At 57.4% G+C, this 26729-nt stretch overlaps 1 protein-coding gene across 1 annotated transcript; it reads right to left on the bottom strand.

Moving 5' to 3' along the window:
* Nucleotides 1-4295: 4295 nt before the first annotated feature.
* LOC134154565 (adenylate cyclase type 10-like) lies at nucleotides 4296-26424 on the bottom strand. Its single transcript, XM_062601239.1, has 32 exons — nucleotides 26271-26424; nucleotides 25647-25751; nucleotides 25211-25249; nucleotides 24540-24683; nucleotides 23830-24035; nucleotides 23283-23379; nucleotides 22862-22950; nucleotides 22156-22347; nucleotides 21791-21912; nucleotides 21467-21543; nucleotides 20958-21147; nucleotides 20103-20155; nucleotides 19491-19644; nucleotides 18521-18713; nucleotides 18105-18191; nucleotides 17389-17672; nucleotides 16667-16803; nucleotides 14820-14945; nucleotides 13606-13860; nucleotides 12544-12888; nucleotides 12008-12059; nucleotides 10816-11038; nucleotides 10314-10421; nucleotides 9766-9944; nucleotides 9066-9222; nucleotides 8380-8584; nucleotides 8205-8301; nucleotides 7860-7975; nucleotides 6835-6952; nucleotides 5697-5892; nucleotides 5000-5188; nucleotides 4296-4460 (listed from the first exon to the last, which is right to left on the bottom strand). The coding sequence occupies exons 1-32, from the start codon at nucleotides 26422-26424 to the stop codon at nucleotides 4296-4298; spliced, it is 4854 nt and encodes a 1617-aa protein (XP_062457223.1).
* Between the last annotated feature and the right edge of the window lie 305 nt (nucleotides 26425-26729).

Here is a 26729-nt window from a genome sequence, read left to right as displayed (position 1 = left end):
GCTGTGGGAGATACCTAGAGAGGCTGAGAAATGAGGCTGGGCAGAGCCAGCCCTGAGCAGCAGGCAGCAGTCTGGGCTGAGGGGCTGGGAGGAAGGAGAGACGTGTGCAGCCCCAGGAGCGGGCAAGGTGGGCAAAGGCCACCCAGGCAGGCGCAGGGCCAAGGGAGACCTATGGGATTTCAAGGGATAGAAATGCCATTTTTCTGTTAGTTTGGCCAAGTGCAGGCCTACCAAGTGCTACTGAAAAGTATTTTGCATTCTCTTGATGGGGTTCAGGAGGAGTGAAAAATCACCTTGCAAGGTGGCTGTGTTTTCTCAGCTCTGCTGGAGACGCATCATCGTCTAAGAGACGCCCTTCCCCTCAGCAGTTTGGGCCAGATTGCTTTCCCCAAACTGGGTTCTGTTTCCCGGTATGCAAGCAACCAGTAGGCATAGAGCAAGGTCGAGATAGAGCCTTAATGAACTTACAGGCAGCTCCGGCTAATTCTGCTATTCTGGTCTTCTCTGCCCCTCACATTCTTCACAGTGTTGTGCTTTCCTCGAGGTTATTCGTCTGGAGCTGGTGGTCCTTTGCAATACTGATTTACGATACCCTCTCTCCCTTGTCCTTGAGTCCTGGCAGCTATTTGCAGGGTTTCCACAACATCGTTCCAGCAATTCTGCCCTTTGAGACTTGATAATATCACTTACCTAGCAAGTCTCATTAAACAACTTCAGTAGTTCCCGTATGGATGTTAAGTTAGGTCTAAGTGTCTCCCACGGCATGGGTGATCTCGCAGATTTGGGAATAGGCAAGCAAGCAATAATCTGAGACATGCTATGGACTTTCCAAAGGCCTGTATAAGCTGCACAGTCAGGTTAGTTGTAGCAAAGGGCATGCATAACAAAAATTAACACTGTCCTCATTTTCCATCTGATTAGCTCCCTGAAAAGGATTAAACAAATCAGTATTCCTATAAATCAGTCCTATTATTATAAATAATAATGGTATCAGAACGTGAAATAACACCAATAACCCCTGAGAGCAGTCCACTTCAATGTAAGAGAGTTCCATTTCCCAGGTAGAATTCATCGATTTTGTAACTTCTGAGTGACTCAGTCTGGAGAGAGCAGCTCCCTCGGTGCCAGGGCAGCAGGGAGCTCCAGCAGCATCTTGCTGATGCTCCTTTCACAGCTCCTTTCTACAGTTCCTGCCGCAGCACCGGCCTGCAGCTGTGCACAGCACTGCCAGAAAACACCTGGATTTGGGGAGAAGCTTTCCACTCCTACCTGTAACTCAGATCAGCACCAGCACACAACCTGCTGCTGCAAGCAAAGGCAACCCCCTCTGGAGCCGCCCACTCCGGGGGCTGTACCGTGTTGAGCTCTCAGTTCTTGCCACCGTGAGCCAGTCACAGTGGCTGTGGTTGGAGAGGAAGGCAGCACTGTGCACCAAGATGAAGGTGGACACAACCATCTGGGACAACCGCGCTGCCCTCCTGCAGAGCACCGCAGCCACCATGGGCACCCAGAGCCCATGCAGGTGGACCCCATGAAGGAGGAGGAGGGGAGACTGTGGAGGTGGATGCTGTGAGGGGGCAGCCTGTCTCACGCCCCAAGGCCGTGCTCTGGAGCCTAAGAAGGAGGAGGTGCTAGCTCAGCAGGAGGCCCCCGCTGCCCACCAGCCAGGGCACGGCCTCCCCCCAGCAAGACCAGGCTGGTGCTGGCACCTAGCCAGGGGAAGACGAGCCCAAGGCACCGGGCTTGGAGGTGGAGAGAGTTCCTGTGCGGCCCCTCCTCCCAGACTCCCTTCCACCTCCCCTGCAGCACGGACACAGTGCCCGCGATCACCTCCCACCACTCCGCCACAGCTCTCCTTGGACTGTAGGGTACGTAATTGGATAGGACGGGTTATTTAGGATAAGCATTAGTCGGATTATAGTATTAAGATAGCGTGGCGTTGGTTATTGAATTCTTAGCGTGTAGTTTCTCTTAGTCACAGTTCGGTAGAAGGGACAAATAGGGCATAGCTATTTGTCTTCCTGAGGACAGGTGTTAGTTACAGATAGTATGAATGTTATTAGCATTATTAGTGTTGCTATTAGTTATTAGGATCCAGAGTTTATTGTTGGTTACAGTAGCCTCGGTGTGTAGGTGGTTACAGTAGTCTTAGGGCAGTTACAGTTCAGAGTTTGTTCTCTTCTTCCCGGTGTAGAGTTAGTGTCTCCATATCCGTAGTGAGAGAGGGACTAACCTGGGGCAGACCCTCACCAAGGCTGGGCTTGCAAAAGATCCTGTAGCCCGGAGGACTGTCACACGCACACATGCATGGGGTCCCAAGGCCACTCGCAGCTGGTGGTAGGACTGAGGCCCCAAAACCATCCTCTTTGCCTCTAGGGAAGGCAGCAGGACTCTGGCATCTCTTTCACAGGGACATGAGACCAAGGCAGTTCACCAAAGACGTGCCTAACGCCAGGATTTACGTCCTGGAGCACGTCCCACGCGAAGTGACTGTGGCCACAAGTGTGCGCTTCATCCCTGCCTTCCTAAGAAACCTCCTGCGGTTTCTTAGGCACAAACAGCAGGAACCTGACTTCAGGTCTCTCCTGAAGGCTTGCACCTCCTGAGTTGCTGTGGAGCTCTGCAGCGTGCAGGAATAGGACGACACAACGTGGCTGCAGACAGACAATTTCAGCAGGTGCCACCCCCAGGGTCCCCACCTGCTGCTCCTGCAAATTCACTCCAAGGGCAACAGCACAGACACAAAGGACTTTGGCCCCTTCTCTGCTGGAGCCCCCCTGCCCCCTCTCACAACTGGTTGATTTTGCCTGTCTTCACAGCATTTCCTGATTCTCTCTGCAGTGGACACTGAGGATTTCTTCTGCTACTCAAGACCTGTGAAAACAGTAACAGTCTGGGAGCTGATGAGTCAGCAGGTGTCACAGCTTGCAGGCAAGAGTGGGCCTCCTGGATAGCACAGCCCCGATCCCAGCAGCATGTGCTGGTGCCTCCCACCAGTGGGCAACCTCTGGGGTGCCTACGGCTTGAGGCACCACACTGCAGGGCTGTGACGGAATGGAGTGATGAGAGATGAGATGGCACTGCAGAAACTCTCACTGCTGGTAGAACAGTCGGGAACTGAGTGATCGAAAGGAAGCCAAGGCAGTTGTAGGCAAGACTGAATCCTGACTGGATCAACAGATGATTGGGCTTGCAATTGGTTTAAGCTGTGACTTCTGGGGAGAACAACAGTGCGAACTATGAAAGATTAATGCCACCCCCCAAGGTGTAGACCCTGCTGTGGGCAGTGGGACTTCCCCCAAGATTCCACCCAGTGAGAAGTGGATGCCCACACTGTGATTCCCCCGTGACCGATGGGGCATCTTAATTCAGCCAGCTGGGAACAGGAAATTTGTCCTTTGGCTTCTAATGGGTCTGCAATCATGTATGTGGATGCTTCACTTATATTTCTTTATTAATCATGGACGACTGCGGCAGCAAGGTACTCCCCAATTAAGGGAGGGCCCTGTAGCAGCTTACAGGGAGTTTATACAGGATGCCTTTATCCAGAGAATGTTACTTTTTTAAAAAAATAACAACACCTACTATTTAATTAGTCAGGGACACAAGTACATAATACTCTTACCAACTTCCCTACTTTGGTGGCTGTAAACTATGTCTTTATTTTAAAATGTTCTCTCTGCCAAGGACCTAACATCTGTGTCTTCTTAAGAAACACCTGCTGCAGGACATGAGTTTCACCAAGGACATGCATTTTGCTCTACTAACTCATCACAAAGGTACAACCCTAGACATCCCCTTGTGCATAAAGCCTGCAGAGAGAACAGAAGTTGCATTGTGCCTACAGCCCCAATCCCGTGGGGCTGCAGCAAGGAGCAACTCCAACAGGAGAACCAAACTGGCAAAGAGCTGGGCAGAGACGGGCCTGAAATGGCCCGATGCATTACCTCTACCCAGGAGAATGAATACTACTTGGGAACTACTATAGAACTACAGGAATTAACCAACCCCCCAGAGCTTTACCTTCTCTGGAGCGCTTTGTGCCTTATTTATCATATTCCTCACTTGATGGAAGCCTAAATGCTAAGCTCTTCAGAATGCTCAGACTGTTTTGTTTTTTGGTTTTTGAGTATTGACCTTAGTAATTGTGTAGGTGTTGGTTCAGTTTGACTCAGGTTGTGCAAACATTGTTGTGGGAAAGGAGAGAACGAGGCAGAATACAAGCAGGGGGCCGAAGAATGATGCTGAGTATATTAAAGGAAGGAGGAAAAGAAGAAGTGCTTGGACTAGCAGTGTCAGAATTTAATTCCTGGAGAAGAATCCTCCCTTTGCAGTGCTGGCAGCTTCAGCAGGTACCTGGAGCTACAGACCTCTGGCTTTGCTTGGTTCAGGTGCGGAAAATGTGGGGCTGTCTTCAGCCACAAATCTCCCAGGGGGCCTTTTCCAGTGAACCAGCACTCCTAAAGGAAGGGGGGAAAAAAGGCACAGTGAGAGCTGAGAAGAGCACGTGACCTCCAGAGCCATGACTTCTGCCTGGGAAGGCAACTAAGGCCTCTCTCAGCAGCTTGTTCCATCCATCAGCCAATGAGCCATGCTGCCAAAACCCCTCAGCGAGCAGAAGGAGAGGCAAGGCCAATTCAGACACAGCACACGTTGACCCTGGCCTCCCAGAGCTGCCTTAAGGAGCATGGAAAGATTCCACTTCACCACCACTCTGCCAAGCAGAGATGCTGCAAAGGAGCAGCTGCAGGGCATACTGCTTCCTCACGTACCAGTCCAGCCCCACTTGGCAGAGAGAGATCACAGCTGTCTCTACCTTCCTCTTGAGCAGGGCTAAGAGCACCTACCAGCTCACACAGGACTTTGAGCACATGCCCCTGAAGCTCTCGGGGGGCTCTGTCCGGGGCTACCTGCCACAGTACAGTGCGGCCCACCTTCTGCTACAGCAGGCTCAACTTCTGCCCGGGAAGCAACTCAAAGGCACAGGTGAGCAACTTACAGTGCTCATCTCCAGCCAAGTCTTCTCCAGCAGGTTGCCATGGTCTTCACAGGCTTGGAGGCCCTGGTTGAGGCACAGCAGGCTCTGCTCTTCATTCCCCAGCATCAGGAAAATGTAGGCTTTCAGGTGGTAGACTCTGGGGTAGAAGACGGGGCTTGTGGAGCACCGAGAGAAAACCTCTTCGGCGAGCTGCCGAGAAAACAGCAGAGAGGTACATCAGGACAAGTCAGAGAGCCCAGCGATGGCTTGGCACAGAGAAGGGCACCAAATCCCCAAAGAGGAAAACCAGCCACAAAGAAAGGAGGAGTGCACAGCTAGCAAGGCTGAGGTACCACACAGATCTCTCCTGAGCCCTAACACCTCCTATGGAGCAGGCATTTCAGCAGGGCTCACTAGCTCATGGCTGAGCAAGGCTCTTCTCCTCTCCTGTTTGGGCCAAGCAGTCCCACAAGGGAATTCTCACACGCCCAGGAAGACTGCCTTCACCTGACTGCCTTCTCGTCCCCCTCCTGCTGACACCTCTGTTACAGGAGTCTTTAGCCATGTTGATCCCTAAGCCACTACCCTCTGGCACTACCCTGACTCCATCCTGTCGTGGCTGCTTCTACCTGCACAGGTCAACCCACTGCTGCTAGCAACACAGCTTTCCCCAGAGGGCCCTTGCAGCATGCCCCTCCCCTTCCTCCACATCCCTTACCCTTAGAGCCCTGCGGCAGCTCTCACGGGCCCTCCACGAGCCGTGCTCCATGTCCTTTTTCAGCACCAGGCTATGGCACTCCAGGAGCCGGCTGCACGCTTGGCTGGCCACAAGGCAGGCGCCAGTGCTCTTCAGCAGCCTCTTGGCCTTTTCAAAGGGCTTCTGGAAGTTGTCCCACTGCCCAAGCCTTGCAAACCTACATTGTCCAGAGGAAAAAAGGAAACAGAGACAAACACACACTCAGGCACATTTTGTAGAGATGAGCAAGTAACCAAGAGGTCTCCTAGGCCATAGGCTCCAGCCCCAACCTGGCTTCCAGAGGCAATGCATCCTCTAGGACAAGGAAGCTACTGGGGGCGTACTGGGGGGCTGGGGGGCTGAACCGCAGCATGTTGTAGCTGCTCCTGATAAGCATCCCTGAGAGCACTGTATTGTAATCAGGCAGCAGTAGCTCAATTCCTTCTCTCCGCGTGAACTTGGTGTTCTCGTCTCCCTGCTACATCACAGCTGAGCAGGAATCTACTGCTGTCCCTCCCAACAGGGTCCTCTCCGCTCCCCTTCCCTCCAGTTTGCTTGACCTGCTTATAAACGTGTACGCACGCGTGTCTGTTTGTGAGCCAGCGGCACTCAGCACTCCCCCACAGTGATGAGCGAGATCACAGGGAAACTGCAAGGACTGGAACCCAGTCCCTTGCAGGCACCCAGGAGAAACAAGCCATGCTAGGCAGGAGACTGGGACAATGGCTGCCTTCTCCCACAAACACAGCATTGCTCCAGGCCCTCGTGCCCTCTCCGAGCCAAGCTCTTGCACTTAGGCACCATTCAGCCTGCATCGCTTTCCTGCGCTGAGAGAGAGCCACACCAGTCCCCCCCCCCAACATTCAAGGGGAAAAGGAAGGCTGTGGCTGAATGCTGCCAAGGCATCCTTCCCTGGCAGGCCTCCACAGCAGCACAACCTGGGCCTCCTTGCCAGCTTGTTCATCCTGCGTGGCCCCCCGGCCCCTTTCACCACCGTGCTCCAGAAGCAGCCGCCTTGGTGGACATGGGATGGGGGCATGTGATAAACGCAGAGCTCCCCCTTTCCCGGCCACAGCCACTGCCTGGGCCTCTCCCCACTCAAAGCAAGTCTCCAACTTACCAAAGAGCCAGGGACGAATACAGTCCAAGCAGGATGCTGCTCTGCGCCTGGAGAAGGCAGTTGGCTTCGTTCTGCTCCACGAATCTCCTGCACTCTTCAAAGGACTTATACTGCCACCCTGCAATACAAATGTCTCTCAGAGAAGCAGCGAAGCAGCACCTCCCTCCCTGGCCTCACCGTGCCTCAGGCATTCAGAGCAGCAGAAAGCTCCAGCACAGCTGGCAAAGTTCTTGGCAGGCAAAGCACTCACAGAGCAACAAACCTCACAGGAAGCAGGCAAGGGCTGCACTTCTACCCTAGCTGCTCAGGGCTGTTCAAGTGCACAGAACTGCCCTTGAACGCAAGGGCAGAGAACATCAGGAAGGAAACAAGAGAACTCCCAGCTCCCCTGACACCATGCCTTGCCCTTGAAAAATCTGCAGCTTTCTAGCACTGCACAAAGGCACGCTGCCACTGAGCAGCAAGGACAGCGACCCCAGAGCACAGGCTCTTAGGTGCCTCCTGCTCAGGCACATGCCAGCGCTGCTAGCCCTGCTTCCTGGGGAGCCAGAGCACAGTGAGGCGGAGAAGAGCTTTCAGAAGGGGCAATCTCAAAACACAGCTAGGAAAGAGCATAACTAAAAGCACTGTCAAATTACTCTTGGCTCCCATGTTAGAAACGCAAAAGGGGAAAAAAATGACGAGGATGCAGGCAAAGAGAGAAATGCGCACAGCGGAAAGCTCTGTGGAGGAAATATAAGGATTGCTGGGGGCTCTGGGGTCATTGTTCTACCAGGAGAAAAACTGCTTTGGCCAGCACAACTGTTTCCGTGTTTCCAGAGGACAGGGAAACCTGGCAGAACTCTTGTATTGTCTACTCTAGTCTCTGGAAGTCTTGTACTGACGGTGCACTTCTGCTTGTGCTGGGAGGGCTCTGCCTGTTTACACCTTGCACAAAGTCCCCAGCTCTGGCCCACAGCTCCAGGGGTGCAGCCTTGCCTGCCCAGCAAACAGGCTCTCAGGGGCCCTCCTCACTGAGCACTTACCAGCATCAAGCAAGAGGTCTAAGCAGCAGCAGCAGAAGCATGCCTGCCCAACGATCTCATCTGCTCCAGACACCTGCTCCTCTAGCCTGCGCAGCACTGCCTCACATTCCGGGTACCTGGGGAGGAACACAACGAGCCTCCAGGGAGCCTCTCCACGGGCTGGGAGCCCAGGCAGCACCTCCAGACACTTCCCACTCCCCTTCCCAGCACCTCTCTCTCCCTCGTTTTCCCTTCTTTGCTCTTCCTCCCAACTCTGTCCCACTTTCTCCAGCAGGCCTGTTCTCACCCAAAGGTCCCTGACCCCTGACACTGCGCAACCCCGACTCTCTCCAGCACCGGGATTACCTCATCTGCAGAAAGAGTGCCGTGAAGAGGGTCCTGAGAACCATGTAGCCCAGGTCAGGCTTCTGCAGCTCCATGCAGAGCCTCTCAGCACGATAGCCTGGGAAGAGGACAAGCAGACTTGCACCGGCTCTCTCGGCAGAGATGCCTTCTTGCAGGCGGCGGGGGCAGTACCTACCTACGTCGACGGACAGAGGCAGATTTCCCAGGCTGAGGGTCAGATGGGACAGGGCCTGGGCAAAGCTGGCTGTGTTTAATACCCCTCCTCCAAAGAGCTGCACATCAGCGCTAAGCTGCACGGCCACCCGCCCGTATTGCAGCCACTCTTCCCGGCAGCCCAGGTTCTGGCAGCACAGCGCATATTCCAGGTAGGACAAGAGGACCTAGAAGGGTCCAAACACGACAATGCACACGACTCTGTCTCTCCAGGGAAATTCCCTGGCCTGGAGGGGACAGGCCACAACCCAGCTGCCACCTTCTCTCTTCCACTCTCACAGCGCGCACCCATACGACCAACTCTTCTTCCTCCTGCAACTGCTAACTGCAGCCGTGCCAAGACAGGGGCCCCCGGCCTTGCACACCAGCATTATCAAGAGCTACGAGGAAACTACAGAATACACACAGTGGTGCTGCCTTACAGCCAGAACCACCTCCATGCTCACAATTAGGACACAAATCCAACGCGAGGGACTACCCAAAGCAGCAGCAACCCACACCCTCTGGAAGTTCATCCGGAAAAGGGCAGGCACACGCACATCTTTGGGCTCTTCTTGCCGGGGGCAGGCCCTGCTGGTACTCTTGCCAGGCCAGGGAAAAGGAGCCGCGTCAGGGACGGGTCTGCTGCTGCAGAGAGAAGGCACTCACGTGACTCGCATCCTCAGACTCCTCGGCCGTGTTCACCTTCATGAGTGCTGCCAGGCGGGAGAGCCTCCGACTGCCGGCGGCGCTCTCCAGGCTGAAGAGCTGCCGCAGTAAGGACAGGCAGTGGCTTTGCCGGAACAGCCAGGGGAGCCTCTGCCTCCTGCCACACAAGGGAAACTGCTGGGCCACAGCCACTAGGCGCACTGTGCCCAGTCCCACGGGGCGGGGGAAGCAGGGGGATGGAGGAGACGGCTGCACCTCCTTGCAGAAGGGCAGCTGACACAGGCACGGCCGCAGCGATACAAGCGGCAGAACCAAGGAGCACCACCCAGGAAATATGACTGCTAAAGATGGTGCTTGGCACTACAGTGTAGGCAGGCCAAGCAAAGCTGGCCACCGGGAGGAAAAGGGGCCTTGCACGGGAGGCCTGCGCCTGGCTACAGCCTCTGAGCTTCCTCCCTCTCACAGCTCACCTGCGCTTACGCCGACAGGCCCACCTCCTGCTCCTGCCAGCACACTCCCTTCCCCTCCCCACACTCTGCTCCCCACTAACACCTCCCTGCTCTCACCAACACCATCTCCCATGCCAACACCCCAGTAGCTGCCCAATACAACCCACAGCTGCTCCACCCATTAGCCTCCAGCTCCCTCAGCAGCTTTCCCTCTGCCTAGAAGAGCCTTTGCTTTCCCTTCTGCTTCCTACCCTGCCTCCTGAGGAACGGAGGAGTCTCTGTTCTTCTTGTGAGAGGCATGCTCTGACTTTTCCAGCACAAGCTGCAAGGCAGCACCAGTGGAGGTCATGGGGAATTTCCTCTTCAGCAGGCTCAATGCCTTCCTGATCGTTGTCTTCGCCAGCTCCGTTTGTCCCATACGGTAGCAGACCTGCACAGCAAAAGGGCTTTCAAGGCTGTCCCGTTTGGCACAAAAGCTCATCCCCAGTGCATCAAGCAGCCCCAGGCACAGCTGGGAGTCCTGAGCCTCCCAGCTACTGGGAACGCTAAGAACAGGGATACTGGGAAGGCTCCCAGAGGGCTCCGATTCAGCACATAACCAATAGCATGTCTCTGTCGGAATCAAGGCCAGGACCTCAGCTGGTTTTGGCCAGGAGGCAAAGGGGCCCCAGGAAAGCAGGCTGAGAGCAGCCACAGTTAGGTGGGCCAGGGAGAGCCTGCCCCACCCCACCCTACCCCACAGGAAAGCATTCAACTCCACCCACCGGGGGAGCCCACCAAAACCACCCTGTCACCTTACCTCTCCTTTGAGGCTCAGCAAAGTGGCTTCTTCAAAGCAAGCAAGCGCGTTTCCCTTCTTAGCCACCAAGGTCCTCAGCACTTCTGCTTTCTGCAGGTTCCGGAAGGCCTTTGAACAAGCACACAGAGAGCAGCTGAGCATCGCTGCCAAGCCTGTCCCCAGCCCCAGCACTCCCAGGTGCCTCACCTGCATCTGCCCCTGGTGATGCCCACCCAAGCACAGTCACGCTGCCTCTCACACCACGCACACAAGCACTCCTTTGCACCACCTCCTGGGAGGTGCACCTTGCACCAAGGGGCTGCTTCACGGCCCTGTCTCCCTTGCCACAGGAGAGGCAAACAGGAGGCAAATGCTGGGTCTCCCTCCCACCAATTCATCCCCGAGTCCCCACAAAGGCAGGCCCCCAGGCAGGCCCTATTGCAGTGGGGAAATGGGCTTGCCCAGGGCAAGGCACTTGAGAGGACTCCACGGGCAGTGGGCTCTGGCAAGCACGGCAACTCACCAGGTAGTTGTCGGAGACGTGCAAGTAGGCAGCCGCACCCTCCAGCAGATAATAAAAGGCTCTGGCTTCATTGCCCACTGCCATGTAGTGCTGAGCCAAGGGCACAAGCACCAAGTCCACAATGGCCTTGCAGCTGCAGGAACACTTCACACCCTGCGTCCAGTGGGTCTTGCTGGGCACCTTGGGCATCCATTCGGTCTTAGCCAGAAACCGCTTTGCCGCTCTGGAGACAAGATCACGGAGAAAGAAGACACCAAAGCACACACCAGCGTCACCAACACCGCTCCTTCAGCGTACGTTAAAGACAGGTTCTAGCACAGCACGAGGCCACACACACGAAGGCACCGCACGGGAGCCGTGGGTTGCACAGCCTTCCCAGGCGTGCTGAGGGAGCTCGCTCAGTCCTTCTTTCTACCCCACACAACAGTTACCTGCACCCAGAGTTCCCTGGGCCCTCACAGCTTACAACTGACGCCACTGACTCCAGAGTGGGCTGCAGCCCCCCATCATTGCTATGACTTCCCCCTGTGCTCTTTCCTCCCTTCCGCTCTCGCCTTCTCTCCTCCCTCAAGACCTTTGGCTCTCCCTGCATGGCAAGCAAAGCCAGGACAACTCACTCACACAGCACGCTTTGGCAAGATTTGTTCCCTGACACTGTGGGCACATTGACCAGTAAATGCTGGGCACTCTGAGGAGCCCTGGGGCCTCAGGCAGGGCAGAACCGGCATGAGAAGCAACAGCTCCCCTTTTCAGCAATGGCAAGCCATTCCGTTGGCCACAGTTGTAACAAAGCAGCAGGAGCACTGGTCCTGTTGGCGCCTTTGCTGCCCCGGCTCTGGAGGAGCACTGCTCTTTTAGGCAGGCAGAGAGACCAGCTGGCATTTCTGTCCCCTTCCACAAGCCACCCTGCCTCCAGGGGCTGCTTTGCCCCTGCACCGCTTGCAACACTGCTCTCTAACAGCTAGAAAGCCAGGGCTGCTCCACTCCAAACCACCATCAGCACTGGGATCCCACCGGCTTCCCCAAAGATACGCATCCCCATGGCCATCTCAACCCAGCTGCCTCTCACAGGCCTGATCTCGCCAATGCTAGACTCACAACGGGCAGCCCAAGCGGGGAACTCCGCTTATCTCCTCTGCACACCCTCACCCCACTGCCCCCCAAAATCATCTTCAAAACCTTGGCTCCTCACCGAAAAATCTCCTCCAAGCAGCTCTTCTCTTTCAGTACACCACTTGAAGCATCTGCAAAGAAAGCATGCCATTAAACACCTCCTCACTGCACATGCCATAGAGCTGCTTCTTGCCATTCTGTAGCACCAAGGGAGGAAGAGCAGAGCCAAAGGCCCTGGCGGCAGCTCCCTCTCCAGCTCCTTCCCTGACATCTGCCTTCACTGTGGGGCTCAACTCCAGATTTAACCTAGCTTCACCAAGTGTACTAGACACACTAGCTAATACACCTCAGCCTGCTGAGCCACGCGTGCACCTCTGCCGGGGGATGGGCTGCCCTCCCGTAATTCTGGGAAAATGCAGGTGGACACGCAAGGGGAGAAAGGCGCTACGCTGTGGACACATCATCGCTCTCATTGTGGAGCTGTGCTCAGTGGAGAAATGAACTAGTCCTACAACATTATCCGCCTTGCACTGGAAGCATCCCCACGCTTGTGTGAAACAAGTGTGCGGTAGGAGTGGGCAGGACCCAGGCTCCAGAGCAGGGCACACGGCATACCCGTAGAGGCGGGGAGCTCGTCCAACTTCATCTCCTCGCTGGTCGCCAGGGAGGCCTCCCAGTTGCGCCAGGAGCAGTCGCTGCCATGCTCTTCTCCGCTCTCGGCCTCCTGCGTGCTGCCGAGGGCCAAGCGGTGGAAGGCAACAAAATCGCCTCCCCCGCAGCACTGGCACTTGTGCGCGCGCCTCTCCAGGAAGGCCGCACACTTGTGGTGCAGGGCCACCCTCTGTCCCTTTGGCCACAGCTCGTACGCAGCCTCCTGCAGCAGTGGGGCGCAAAAGGCCAGCACGCCAGACTCCAGCCTCGCCCTCCTCTTGCTCTCCTCCATGGATGACTTCTGGGCATCTGAAAGGCAATGGGGCTTCCCATCAGCCAGAGCTGGGGCCGGAGCTGGAGCCACAGCTCAGGCAAGCCATAGCTGCACCATGAAAGACAGGCCTTGGCGTGGGCCCTTGGCAGGAAACCAGCGCTCCTGCACTCAGAGCCTCCGGGCCAGACAGCAAAAGGGCCCACCTTGCCTTCCTCACACTAGCACGGCCAGCGCAACGGGCTGCTGGCCTGCTCTCCCTGCCAACAGGCTGTGCAGCTGCGCCCCAGGCGGCAGCTGGGGATGCTGCCAGCCACAGAAGCAAGACACAGCCAGCTCTTTCTGCCCACTCTGCAAGACACTCCCAGCCTCCTACGCTCCCCCGGCGCTAGGGGACAATAAAGATCAACGCACACTAAATCCCTCATCTGCACACAGCGGGAGGCTGGGTCAGCAGGTCCGGGCTTTCGTACTCCCTCTCCTACATGGGCTATGAGCCACGCTTGTAGGCAGGGCAGCAGAGGGACTCGCAACACCTCACTGCAATATTGCCCTCCAGCACAAAGCACAAAGCACAGGCTCCTCGGAAATGGACTCGTCAGAGCTTTTAACAACCCATCCCTAACTCCCCGGGGTGCCATGAGCATTACACACCTCCTCCGGGCAGGGGGCATTCTCTGGGGAGCCCCACCGGGGACACAGACAGTGGCAGCAGCAGCCTGCAGTGCTCCCAGGCTCCCCTTACCACCTCTTACCGCTCTCCTCCTCCAGAGAGGTGCCTGACCCCTCGGTGGGAACACTGCTCTCTTCTGCCCCCTTGGCAGCATTCAGCCACTTGAGGATGTTGCATCTCACCAGGGCATTCAGCGCCTTGTTCAGCTTGGCCCTGCTCCACCCGGGAAGGATGTGGAACAGCAGCTCTGTGCTGAACAGCGGCCCTAGGATGGCTGCACACTTCAGAACCATCTGCTCCGAGGGCTTCATGCTGTCCAGCTCAGCCAGCGCAATCCCTGCCAAAAGCAAGCCACACGTCTCTCCCTTGCCCCTCCCCACCATCACAGCCTGCATTAGCTGCAACACTCGAGAGGGTAGATTCTTCCCTAGGGACCCAGCCCCTTGGACAACTGCAACCCAGGGCACGTGTCTTCAAGATGCCTCTGCTCCTGCTTGACCCCCAGGAAGCAAGGATGCGGGAAAGCAGAGATGCTCAGACGAACGCTCCCCCACCATGGATGGGCAGGGCAGCATCCAGCACATGCATATGTCCGGGGATGCAGCTTGCCAGCTCTGCGCTCTATTTATGTCCACAGGGCACACAGACAGAGAGCTTTTCCTGCACCGCTGAGGCCAGCTCAGAGCTCCCCACAACCCCGCATTTCCCTTGGTCACACAAGACTTTCCCCTTCTTGGACAAAGCAGCTCCTTCAAGAAGAACACTTGGGCATGGGGGACATTTCTGCCACCCGCATTTGGCCAGGGCTCGGCTCGAGGGCAGCCATGCTCATTCACAGCTTCCCATCCAGCACCCCCTAGAAATGGGGCGATTTCTGGGCCAGCCCAGAAAACAACAGGCAGAGAGATTCGCAAGACGGATTTGTTGGGCTTCAGTGCCTTGAGGCCCCCACAAGCAGAAGAAATTACAAACAGAACAATGAGGTGCGAAGCCGAGTTCAAAGCTCAATCGGAGCCATGACAAATATCCCCTGGAAATGCATTTTCTCTTGCTGAGAACAGTCTGCTCCCAATACCTTCCTTTCTCCGCCCCCTGCCCACCCCATCCCACTCAGAGCAGACAACATGCATGTTTCTCTGCGGACAATCCCATGGCACCAAAGCAACCTGCCCAGCTTAGTCCCAGAGGGGAGAGGCTCAACTCTGCAGCACACCGAGGCCCACACTCTCCAGCTCATGCCCTGGCATAGGCACCCAGCACTGCTGCCAGCTGCCGCAGCGCGGCTCAGCCCCTCACCTTTCAACGTAGGGGGAAGTACAGTGTTCTGCAGGGTCACATCCGGCCTCATGGTGCACACCCTGCGGTCCTTCCCCGCGCTGGAGCTCCGTGCTGCTGCGGTGGTTGAAGCCTCCGTCACAGAAGCTGAGCGGCACAAGGGAGCAGGGGAAAGCGATTAGCAAAGGGAGACAATTCATGTCATGACTTCCTGCTTGCAAACACTACAAAATCCACCTCAGCTGGAACAAGGCCTGCCTCAGGTGGCCTGATGCACTTGGCCTGCACCAAACATGCTCGCTAAGACGAGCAAAGCACTTCCCTTGCATACCTTTGTTTCATAGCCCTTCCCTAACATTAGCTGTTGCCAGGCAGTTTCCCCAAACACTCCCAAGTCAAAGGCTCCAGACCTCCTGACTGGGGAGGCAACGCCTCAAGACAGAAGGCAGCAGTGTTGCTGTCATCCCAGAGGCAGGCACCTTGCCAGTGCAAATGCAAAATCGGGGGTCACTCAGGGCTGCTGCCAGAGCCGTGGCAAGCTGGTTGGCATTCATCCCTAGGTCGTGTTACCACTGCCGCCTTCACTTAGTAGCACCTTTGGGGGCTTTCACACTTTGGCATTCAAGTTCCCAAGGCCTGTGCCTCGCCTCTGCTGGGTTTGATGTCAGACTTCTTTGCAAGTGACCTTCTTTGCCTTTTGCCCAGGGAAATACATGCACATTCCAATGCCTCTTAAATAACACGCCTACATCGGCTAGAGAGTAGAGCGGTCCAGGGCATCCCAAGAATTTGGGCGGCGACTCAAAGGGCCAGAGAAGGGATTTTCCACAGGTCACACAGCAGCACCTCCAACGTCCCCATGAAAATCCACCCGCGTGGGGCATGCTAGAGGCAGAAGCAGCATGCCCCGCTTTGTGCCTAGCCGGGGTCTTGTGTTTAATCTCTCTCTCTCTTTAGCCAGAGCGTGCCCAAAGCCAGCCTGCGGTCAGGCTGCTCTGCGCCTGCCTGCCCTCGCCCCGCACACGGAGCTTCGTAAGCAGCTGTGCTCAGGGACAGAAATTGCTCTTTCCCACCCCTTCAGGCAGGCTTCAAACTACGCTTTGGCCTATCAGGCAGAGGAGAAGGACAGCAGGGGCTCACAAAAGCCAGAGTCCTCAGACCACCTGCTGATGAAGAAGTTTCTTCTAACCAACAAACACGGTGTGCGGCAGGAACATAAAGTGCACCAATGCCGTATACCCATATAGAGAAGAGCCTGACCCCAGCAGGAGCTCTCCTTGAAGCAGCAGACCAGGCATTGTGGACTCCAGGCATCCATTTGCCTTCCCTTGCCCTCAAGTGTTTTCGCTAACACACTCAACTCTTCAGGCCCTCTGTCTGGTCCTCTAAATGCCTCCCACCCAACATCCCTCAGCTCCCTCCAACCTCAACCCTTCAGCATTCACCCCTAGCAGGCCTTACAGCACCTGGCACCATGTGTCACTGACGGACTCAATCCAGCCCTGTGGCTGTGCACAAGGAACATTCCAGCCACAGGACTCACCACACTGGCCCAGAAGAAGCACCTGTGTTCCTATGAGTTCACGACAAGACCAGCACTCATCTGAGTGCCAGGCAGCAGCTCTGCTCCTCCTTTGAAATTGGCTGCCATGGCACCCTTACTTGTCCTCTCAAAGACACCAGAACTCCCCTGCCTCGGCTTTGGCTGTCCCAGCAGCAAGGCCTGTACAAACCCACACCTGATCCACACCACGATCTCTATGGCTGCAAGAGCTGACAGTGCCAAGTTCACAGGGGAAGCCTCGGGCAAGAATGCGCTGGGGAAAATGCACCACAGCAACTAGGCAATCGACCGCAAAGGTGCTTACTGAAGAGGCTCTCCCACTTGTCCTCTCGTTTCTCATCCTTCCCCAGTGGGTGGAACAAGAGCATGTCATGGCCAAGAAGGTAGCGCAACAGTTCCTCACAGTAATAGGGGATGCCGTAGCTTCTTTGCGTCAGCAACCTGCAAAGGAGCACATCCAGCACTCACTGACACAGGCAAAGGCAGGTCAGGTGGGTGCTGAGCCACTTGGGCAGAGCACAGAAACCAACGTCTTCACCACAGATCCACCTCACTTCTGAAAGGGCCACGACTCCCACGGGCTTTGGGGCCTGAGTCACCCGGAAGATACAGCCTTTGCTGGAATCCTCGGGAAAAGCAGTGCAGATAGAGCCCCAAGCAAGCCTTGTCCTTTGTGTCCCCAACAGCCTAGATGCTCTCCGGCATCAGTGAGAACCTTTGCCCCAGTGAATCACCCCTCAAAGCCTCACCACGCAGACTAATGCCTTTGCCACCCCTGAGCCATGCCAGCGTGCAGGACCACTTCCTTCCTGCCTTCCGGTGCAACACAGGAGGCTGGACACCTCCTGTGCTCTGTGCCTAGGCAGCTGCCCACTCGCAGCTCACGACTGTCAGTATGTCCCACTGGCTAGAGGCACTGGCCCTTCTAGAAGCTCTGCACTGCCTTTTCTAGGGCTTCATTCCCTTTGCCTCTCTGCACAGCTTCAAGCCCTCAGCAAGAGCTCACAGGCCCTGCCTGTGACTTACGTCTCTAGATCTTGGGGCAGGCTGACAACTCCAAGCGCCTGGCAGGCTTTCTGCACTACAGCGGAAGGCTTCAGCTCTCCCAGACGAACACAACTGGTTTTTGGCAGCTTCAGGATGTCTACGGCAGCTTGGCAAAGCCTCTGTCTTCTGCAGTGACTGGCAGTGAAGCTCATCACCATGAAGATTGAGACATCCCTGAGCACGCTCCACATAAGACTCCAGGAGGGAGAGTCGATGCAGTGGGCGTTGTCGATGACAAATACAACGCCATCTTCTTCAACAGTCTGAAACAAACAGCTTGCTCTGGGGGGATTCTGATGGGTTCCCAAGTAGCCTCCATAGCAGCAACTTTGGCCTCTTTCTCTCCCTCTCCAGACAGAGAGGGACAGAGAGAGATGGAGAGAATGCTCTGAAGCCTCTTTCCTCTCCCCAGCTACTTAGGCATTCAGAATCTTACTGGCTTGCACTTTCTCTGAGACTTTAAGGCCTCTGTTGCAAAGTAGGACAGAAGAAAGAACCTTGTTGCTCCTCCCAAGCACGTTCCCACCAACTTTATGGGAGGAAAGGTATCGGGGATATGGGCAGGGGTGCTTGGGCTATGAAGGGTAAGGACTCAGGTACGTCGTCCTCCCGCCAGCTCCCACCACTCTCCTCCTGAAGCCTCCGCCTGTGGCATTGGTGTCTTTCTCTGACCCCCAAGGGAGAGAAGAGCTCACCTTCTGGAGCACTTTCTTCAAAACCAACTCCAGCTCCATTTGCCTTTGAGTGCCACTCATCTGGGAAACTGCCGTCGAGAGGGGAAACTGCCCAGAAAAGCACAGTCATAGAGAAACAGCCTTCCAGGGCTTGCAGCACACCTACCCACCACACAACACCAACCCAGCAAAATGCCTCTCCTGGCCTCACCATCAGCCCTCTCCCCAACACAGCTGCAAGGAGACAACACAGGTCATCAGCCCCATCTCCAAGCTGCTCTTCAGTGCCTTTTGCCCACCGCGCTCAGGAACAGAAGCCTGCGCTATATGCCCCTGCTCTTCCCTCCAGGCAGCCAAGCGACTCCCCACCAGAGCCTCCAAACTACAAAAGCTCACAAGCAGCCCTTTGCCAGGGCCAGAGAGGGCTTCGCTCTCACCTTAACGAGGAAGATGTCGTTGAGGAGGCAGTAGCTGCTCTCTGCCATCAGCCCTTGGAGCTTTGCCTGCAGCACAAGTTGTCTGGCACTGCATGATTGACATGCCTGCAGGCCCAGGGCCATGGCCAGCACCATACGGAGGGCAGAGTAGACCTGCTTCAGGTTTAGCTCTGTCAGTTCCACGGCCACCACCCTGCCACGCAAAAGCAAAAGGGACCGAGATTCAGAGAGCAACGCAAAGAGCTGCAGACTTCCAAGGCAAAACTGTCAGAGAAGAGGCACGTCATCCAGGGCTGTCTGCAAGGGAGCTCTGGACACACAGCCCCAGACGGATTCTTCTTCCGCACACCTCCAAGTGCTTCACAGAGGGCCAAGCTTTTCCCGCGTCTTACAAGGAAAAGCCACAGAGGGGCAATTGCTGCCAAGCCCCTGGCAGAGCCACCACCACACCCTGTGTCTCCACAGCTCTCAGCACCTCCCCCTGCACAGCAACTTGCCAGCTGAAGAAGCAAGGACTGAGCAAGTTGGGCCTTTGTGTTTGAATGCCACAGCTTTGCCATCTGCCTCCTATACTACGGAAAGCCTTGGCCACCCCAGGGGCCTTTGGGGATAAAGCCCAAGGGCAAGCAGCCTTTCTCTGGCAGCTCCACCACACCACTCCCGCCTCCCCATCATCTTTCTTCTCCTTACTCTCCAGCTGCATGAAAAGCACGCAGCTTGGGCTCTTGCCAGACCTTGCTGCCTGGCCTAAGTTTGCAAGAGCAACAGCCCTGGCTCCACAAGCCACTTCCAGCTCCCGCGAGACGTAGTAGGAGAGCGTACAGCTGCTCCATACCAGCGGCTCCAGGAGGCTTTTCAGGGATGCTGCAGGCCAACGGCCAGCAGCACTAGCAGAGGGGCTCAAGGATGCCACGAACATCAGTGGATGGGCAAGGGAAGTGTCCCACACGTAGCGCTCCAAAACACTCACCTGTGGCCAGCAGCCTGGCCTAAAAATGCCAGCTCAGTGAGTAAATGGCTCTTTCCAGAGCCAAGCACACCCTCAAATGCTAGGATGCTGCTTTCGTGACAAGTCCTGTAGGCTTTCAAGGCACTTTCAAAGAGGGCAATCTCCTCCTCGCGACCTGTGAAGGCAGACAAAAAGCAAGCTGCTGCAGCGAGCTCAAAAGCCAACAACCTTGGGCAGCCTCCCCTCTTGCTGCCACTGCACCTTCCCTCCACCACACCTGCGACCTGCCCGCACCCAGGGCTCCTTCCCACCCTAAGAGCTACAATTCTGCAGCTAGGCCTGCCTTAGGGCACTCACAGCCCCACCTTCCTGCTGGAGCCTGGGAGCAACTGCTTTCTTGAAAGCTCCTGACACGCTAATGGTGCAGGAAGGCAGGAAGCACTAGGCGTCTCACTCTGATTCCCACCTCCACTTCTGGCGCAACTCCAACCTTACGAACGAGCTATGAGCCTAAACCTGATGGCCACTGCAGGCAACACCATCCCTTGCAAAAGCATCTCCATTCCCAGGCTGGTACTAGCAGGTACCCAAGGGCAAGAAATGGGCATACACAAGAGCAAGGCATTCACCTACCGAGCAAGGGGCCGTACTCTGACCTCTCCTCCATAAGATCCAGGCCAAATATGCTAGCAGGGGGAGAGAAAAACAAAAGTCAGTGAAGGAGGCAGAAGCTGGAGGACAGAGAGTCATGCGTGCAGCTGAGGACACACTCTTGCCTACCCGCTCCTCTTTTGAGCATAATGGCAGCCTGGCCACGCTCCCACCACCAAAGTTCACGCTCATTCAGCAGAGAGTGCAAACACCAAACAAGCACAGGGAAAACTTCCAGCACATGGAAGCCCAAGGGCTTCTGACCACACTGGCACAGCACACGCTATCAACGTGCAAGCAACAGAGGCCAAAACATCATCCAAAGAGAACCTACAAGCCTGGCCCAGAGGAACAGCTCCAGTTTCACCAGCAAGCGAGCAAGAAGACAGGCCCGGCCACCCACACTTGCCCAGGGGACCAACATGGACCAAAGTGCTTTCCAAGAGCTTCCTGCTCAGAAGCAGCCGAGATAATACCCCCTGGGTGGGTCACAATTGCCACTGCATTGCACTTGCATGCCAGCAAGCAAGCACAGGGCAGAAAGCAGAGTTGCAGGCCCTCTGGGCAGGGGCTGACAGGCCCCTCTGGGCCTACAGACTCCCGAGAGCCCTCTCCACCCCTACGCCATCACTCCCACTCTCCCAACAGCAACAGGCACCAAGGTGAACAGGCAAAAAGCACGGCCGTGCTATGGCTTTCCCTCTTCTCAGCCACAGTGGTGGGAGGCCTGGGGAGGGCAGCAGCTTGGCCTCTTTCTGCACAGCTCCTCTTTTTCCCCAAGGCTGCACCCTGTGTGCCTCCACGCCCCCAGGCAGCCTGCTCAAAGAGCACACTCACAGCTTCTGCGACATCCCCAGGTACTGATAGACAGTGCCAGGATCGCCAACCCCCTTCATCTGGGCCTTCGGCAGCTCCTTGAAGTAGGACCGGGGCAGCCGGGATGCTGCGTAGGTCGCCGCATCGCAGGACACCAGCCCCGGGTAGTGCTCCATCAGCCGGGCAGCCAGGTTCACCTTCTGGCCCATGACTGCCACAGAGAGAGAGCACGCGTTGACGTCCTCAGGAGAGCAACCCGCACCACCCTTCCAGGCTGCCGGCTGCATCCCCTGCAGCACAGGCCAGCACAAAACCCTGCTGAGCACGAGCGAGAGCAACAAGGAGGCTCACAGCCCGTCCCCCGTCGTACGGCAGGACCCGCCCCGCCTCCGCCAGTCCCGACGTGCTGCCGCAGGCCAAGCCCTCGTCCTGGCCCGGCGCCCAGGGCCCACAGCTTCTTCCCCGACACTCTGCCTCTTCCCATCAGAGACGCGGCCCGGGCACCCGCTCCGCAGACGGACACCTCGTACCTGTGTACTCGTGCCTGACGCGGTGGCCGACGACTCCGCAGAACGCCGTCCCGCTGGTGACCCCCACGGACACTGCCCTGAGGCGCAGGCAGAGCAGCAGGGATCAGCAGCGCCCGTGCGCAGTCCTGCCTGCCCACCGCCGCCCCTTCCCCACGTCCCCGCGCTCTGCCGTCTGCCCCGGCAGCACAGGCCTCGGGGACTGGCAGAGCCCGGCAGCGGACATGCCAGCTTGAGCGGGCTGCGTGTGCAGAGCAGCCAGGCGCTCTGGCACCCCTCCGCACCCCCCGCCCCAGGCCGTCCCAGGCAGCATGCCTCCCCACTCACTCGATTTTCCCCAGCCTCCCGGAGCAGGCGGTGGAGATTTTAATCGCGCTTTCCAAGGCGCAAACGCTCTCGCAGGGCAGCTTTCCTCCAGGGAGGCCAAACACACACAGCAGCGTGCAGCCCTGCCGAGGACAGAGACAGCACACCTTGCCGCAACGCCTGCACCAAACCCTTCCCGCCCTGAGACTCCAGCCTCCGCCGACCGCAGCAGAGCTTCAGGGCAGCCCCAGGACACAGGGTACCGCTCCCAACGCCGAGGCAGAGCTGCTTCTCCTCTCCCCACCGCGCGAGAGACAGAGCCGCTTCCCTCCTCTCCACCACCACCCTCGCCCTCGTGCGCGGGGGCACTGCTCCTCCACGCTCACCTTATCAAACATGGAGATTTTGTTGATTTCGCCCTTGTGAGGACGGAGGATCTCCGAAATCAGCACGCTGCTGTCCTGGATAGCCTTGCAGATTTGCGTTAGGTTGACCTTGGCAGCAAACTGCAGCTTCACAAAGAGGCAGGTGACCGGCCGCAGCTCGGATAGGCTCGCCAGGGGCTGTCTGTCGTCAATCTGGAAGACAGCAGTGGGCCACCTCCACCAGCCAGCTCGCCCTGGGCGCTTCCTGCCTGCAGCAGATACCAAGGCAGAGCGCACAGAGCGGCAGCAGCGGGCGCTCTCAGAGGAATGCAGAAAGCCTCCTCGCAGTGCAAAGCAGGTGTCAGCCTGCGCAAGGCAGATACGCAACGGTGCAATGCGGCACTGGGCATGGATGGACACAAGGGGCCACCCTCAGCAACGCTGTCACCGCTCTGGAGGAATCTCTCTCTTACCCCCGGGCCATGGCCAGAACAACACCAGTGGAAAATGCAGAGGGCAATCCACCCCACCCTCACCCCCGGCGCTCTCTGCAGGAGCACACAGTTGGCAGGTTTCTGGCCCCTGCAGCACTCCTTTCCCAGGTTTTTGCATACGGGGGCATTTTCTTTGCCTTACCTGCTGCCTGGAGAACTGCCGCTCTGCAACACACATCTCCTTCTCCCCTCCCTCTCCCCCAAAAGGCACCTCCCAGCACTCGTGGCCATACCTTGCGCAGGACACTGGCTGGGATGTACTTCCTCAGCACCTTCCCCTGAGCACGATGAGGGGCCAAGGTAACCGCAGGCCTCAGGACACCTACGCAAGGAAAACACACGCGGTCACTGGCAGCAGGGCGCTACGAGCCTGGCTACGGGGGCCTCACAAAGCAGGGGCTGGCACTGCAACTCGGGGAGCAAGATCCTCCACCCTTTGCCCGTGTGTTCCTCTTGCAGGTGCTCAGCCACAGCAGTCCCCTGGAAGCAGCAGGAAGCAGCCAGTGCCTCTGCTGCAGCGCAGCTGCGCCCCAAGCACAACCACTAACTAACTGCAAGGGGGAGAGGGCAGAGGCCAGGCCCCAGCAGCCCCTCCGCAAGCCAGTCCCCATCTTTCTGGGCAGGCACAGAACAAGGCAAAGCCAGGGCACTCACCTGGCATTTCCGGAGAACGGCAGTTCAGCTGGGCTCGCGTGAACTTGGAGAAAAGGTCTTCGCGCTCCGACACAGACATCCGCTGCATGCCTGTAACCTGGAGGCACACGCAGCAGAAGCACTGCCATCGGCCTCCCCAGGAGTCCCAGGGCACGCGTCCTATCCTCCCTCCATCCCGCCCTCGCTTCCCAGAGAAGAGGAGGAGATCCCCGTGTAGCAAAGCCACCTTGCTGGATTTGCACTGGGACAAACGCTGGCATCAGCAGCACACAAGCCGCACAGCCATCAGCCACGCACCCCCGACGTCTGCAGAACACCGCCACAACCCCAGCAGGGCCAAACCCTGACACTCCCTCCTGACCCCACCGCAAACCCAGCAAGCACAATCCACAGCTAACCCTCAGCTGGAAGGGCAACAGCTACAGCTCTCCACCTCCGCTTTACAGCTACGACCCCCACAACGCCCATCTCCTCAGCCTTCGCACACCTTCCTCCCTCACCCCCAGCTCCAGGTGCTCCAAACAGCTCTAGAGGCCATCTCACCCACCTTCACAGCTCCTTTGCCTTTCACTCTCTTGCTCTTCACCTGGCTCTGGTTACAGAGCTCCCAGCAGCTGGCTGACAGGATAATATCACTTGCACTTGCAAGGTTTTGCGCCTGCCAGACTTCACCCACGGCCTTGCCAAGGATGAGGAAGTGCTGCTCCTTGCGGTCTCCCACAGTCAGCAGCGACATGTGCCCTGCAGAGATCCCTGGGGAGAGACAAGCACGACTGAGGCGCAGAGCACTTGCACCTCCGCAGCCGCCCGCAGCGGCAACTCTCCACAGGCTCCGTTTCAAGCTCAACCCTGGAGACAGGCTCCTCTTCTCAGCTGCTTCAGCTGGAGGCACCCATCCTTCATTACGGAGTCCAGCTGGAGTGTCGATGGGGGAGGGGGTACAAAGTGGGGCCTGCCAACAGAGGGGCCTGAAACGGGTGCCTAGAAAGAGGCACGTGAAGCTGACACTGACAAAGTCTTCACAGCCACAGCACCCCAGAGGCCCAGCACACCAGCACCTTTGCTGGCCGTCTGCTCAGGGTGCGTGCAGGCAGCTTATAAGCGGCTGCCTGAGAGCACACAACAGCCTTCCAGGCAGAAGGTTTCCACTGGCCCCACGAGGGATCACCACCTCTCCCCCAGGCGGAAAAGCACCCTGTGGCGCTGCACAGGGCCATGGAGCCACACACGGCAGAGCTAATCCAGCACACCCCGTACCTATCTTCAGTCGGAGCTTCAGACCCACGTCTGTGTCACGGACGCTGTACTTCTCCTGGATTTGCCGGCAGCACTGCAGCACCAGGCTGATGGTGTCTCTCAGCTGTGTTTCCCTCACTCTCCACAGCACCAGTACAGCATCCCCTGCAGAAAGCAGGGGAACGGGGGAAGGCTCTCGTGAGACCTGACGCTCCCTGAGCTGCACCCCCTGTACGGACAGCAGGAACCGGCAGGCGTGCTGAGGAAGATGCACTCGTCGGAAGGCCTCCTCCTCAACTACAGCTCTCTGGCACAGGGATGCCTTCCCCTCCCCCAGGCCAGCTACAACAGCAGCCACAGAGGATGAAGGTGCACAGTGTGGCTACAGGAACACTGGCACCCCGCAGCCGATCCCACTCAGGGCAGAGGTGAGAGGCCTCTCTCATCCCCTCCTTCCTACCATGCTGCCTCAACCCCCAAGCTCCCAGGCTGCCTCCCCAACACCTCCACACCAGCCCTGTCCCACTGCAGCTTCCCACTTGGGCACCGCGGTGGCAGCTCCCCAGGAGCACCTGCGTGCCAACAGAGCCTCCCCTCTGGGCTTTGCCAGCTCACAGCTCACTCTGTCCTCTCCCCTAGCACGCCTCTGCAGTGGCAGCAGACAGAGAGAAGTTTCATTTAGAAAGACATACCTGCAAACTTCAAGATGTCTCCTCCAAAGCCCAGCAGCTCTGCAGGCGAAAGAAAGCAAGAGAAGAGTTGCCTCTGCACCTTCTTCAAGCAAGCCACGGAAGCAGCCACTCTGCTGCCCGAGCAGCACAAGGGCAGTGGTGCCTGGTGGGGTACCATTCAGGAAAGCACAGCTCCAGCCCCGCCTCTACACTGCTCACAGGCACCACAGCACTGGTGCCTACGGTACTGGGCACTGCCCAAAGGAGCTAGTGAAGATAACACACCCATTTCTCAGCACCAGTGTCCCCCATCACAAGAGCCCACCTGCTCTCGGTGGCCCTCGGCGCCCACAGAAACCCCCAGCACGCGCAAGGAGGCTGCCTAGCGCACCTCTCTGCTCTCCCAAAGAGCAGCCTCATGGCACCGTCCCAGACAGTCCTGCAGAACGGCACTTACCCTCCACAATGTCGCCCATGTAGTCATTGAGCGTTTGCGTTAGCTCGTCCGCACCCCGCTCGAGGCTGACGCTCTGGCTAAACTTCTCTGTCAGAGCAGTGAAACCTCAAAGAGGCACAAACAGGCACAGAGGAATCAGCAGGTGCCTACCTGGCCACCAGCTTCACGCTCCCACCTCAGAGAGCGTGCGCATTACATCGTGCCCTGACCTGGCTTGTGACAACAAGCCTGCACCACCCAAGAGAAACCACCACTCTCGCATTGGCCACTGCTCCCGGCAGCGTGCCTTCTCCCACACCACACAGCCTGGAGCAGGGGCCCCTGGCCCATGCGCTCTTGCAGCCCGTGGAGGAGTGCCTAGCACTGGGTACCTCTGCTGAGCCCAACTAGCCAAATCCCGGCCTCTTCCAGGCCTCCCCTCTTTTGGAGCCCCTTGTTCCTCCTGACGTCAGCCACCTCTGAGCTCTACTTCCCCCAAAGTGGAAGATGGCAGCAGCAAAGAGGCCTCCTCTGATGCATTCTACACCAGAGGTGGCACCGGGGCTCCCAAAGGCCCAGAAAGCCCCAATGCCTCGTGTCTCTGACTTCTTCTCAACCCCCACCCTTCACAAGCCTTGGACCCACCTGAGACGTCCGCAAAGAGCAGTACTCCATGAAAATTCTGAACGCAACGGGCTTCGTGCCTCAAGTCCTCAGATAAAATGAGGTCGGGGACGTAAGCAGCTACTTCCCCGAGTTCTGAGCAGTGCTTGGACCTTCTCACCCAGGCACAAGACATCGTCAGCGCCCTTGGGGTACACAGGGTACCTCAGGAGAAGACGACCGTGCCCAACAGGGAGCAGGCTAGCACAGCACCACGCAGGGTTGCGCAATAACCCGGGGCCTTGGGAGGGGCTGCTGGCCCCCTGCCACCAAGGGGCAGGTCACAATCAGCCGGCAGTGACATCGGCCACACGTCACCGATTGCCTCTGTGCTGTCATCAGACAAGCGAGCCAGCTAACAGGGACAGCTTCTGCACGTCATCGCTGCCCTAGCAACTGCAGCACGCAGCGGGGCACGTCCTAGGTTGTTCTGTTGTAAAG

This window comes from Rhea pennata, unplaced genomic scaffold (assembly GCF_028389875.1).
Source record: "Rhea pennata isolate bPtePen1 unplaced genomic scaffold, bPtePen1.pri scaffold_32, whole genome shotgun sequence".
NCBI lineage: Eukaryota > Metazoa > Chordata > Aves > Rheiformes > Rheidae > Rhea > Rhea pennata.
This window is presented reverse-complemented; position numbering and strand designations above follow the sequence as displayed.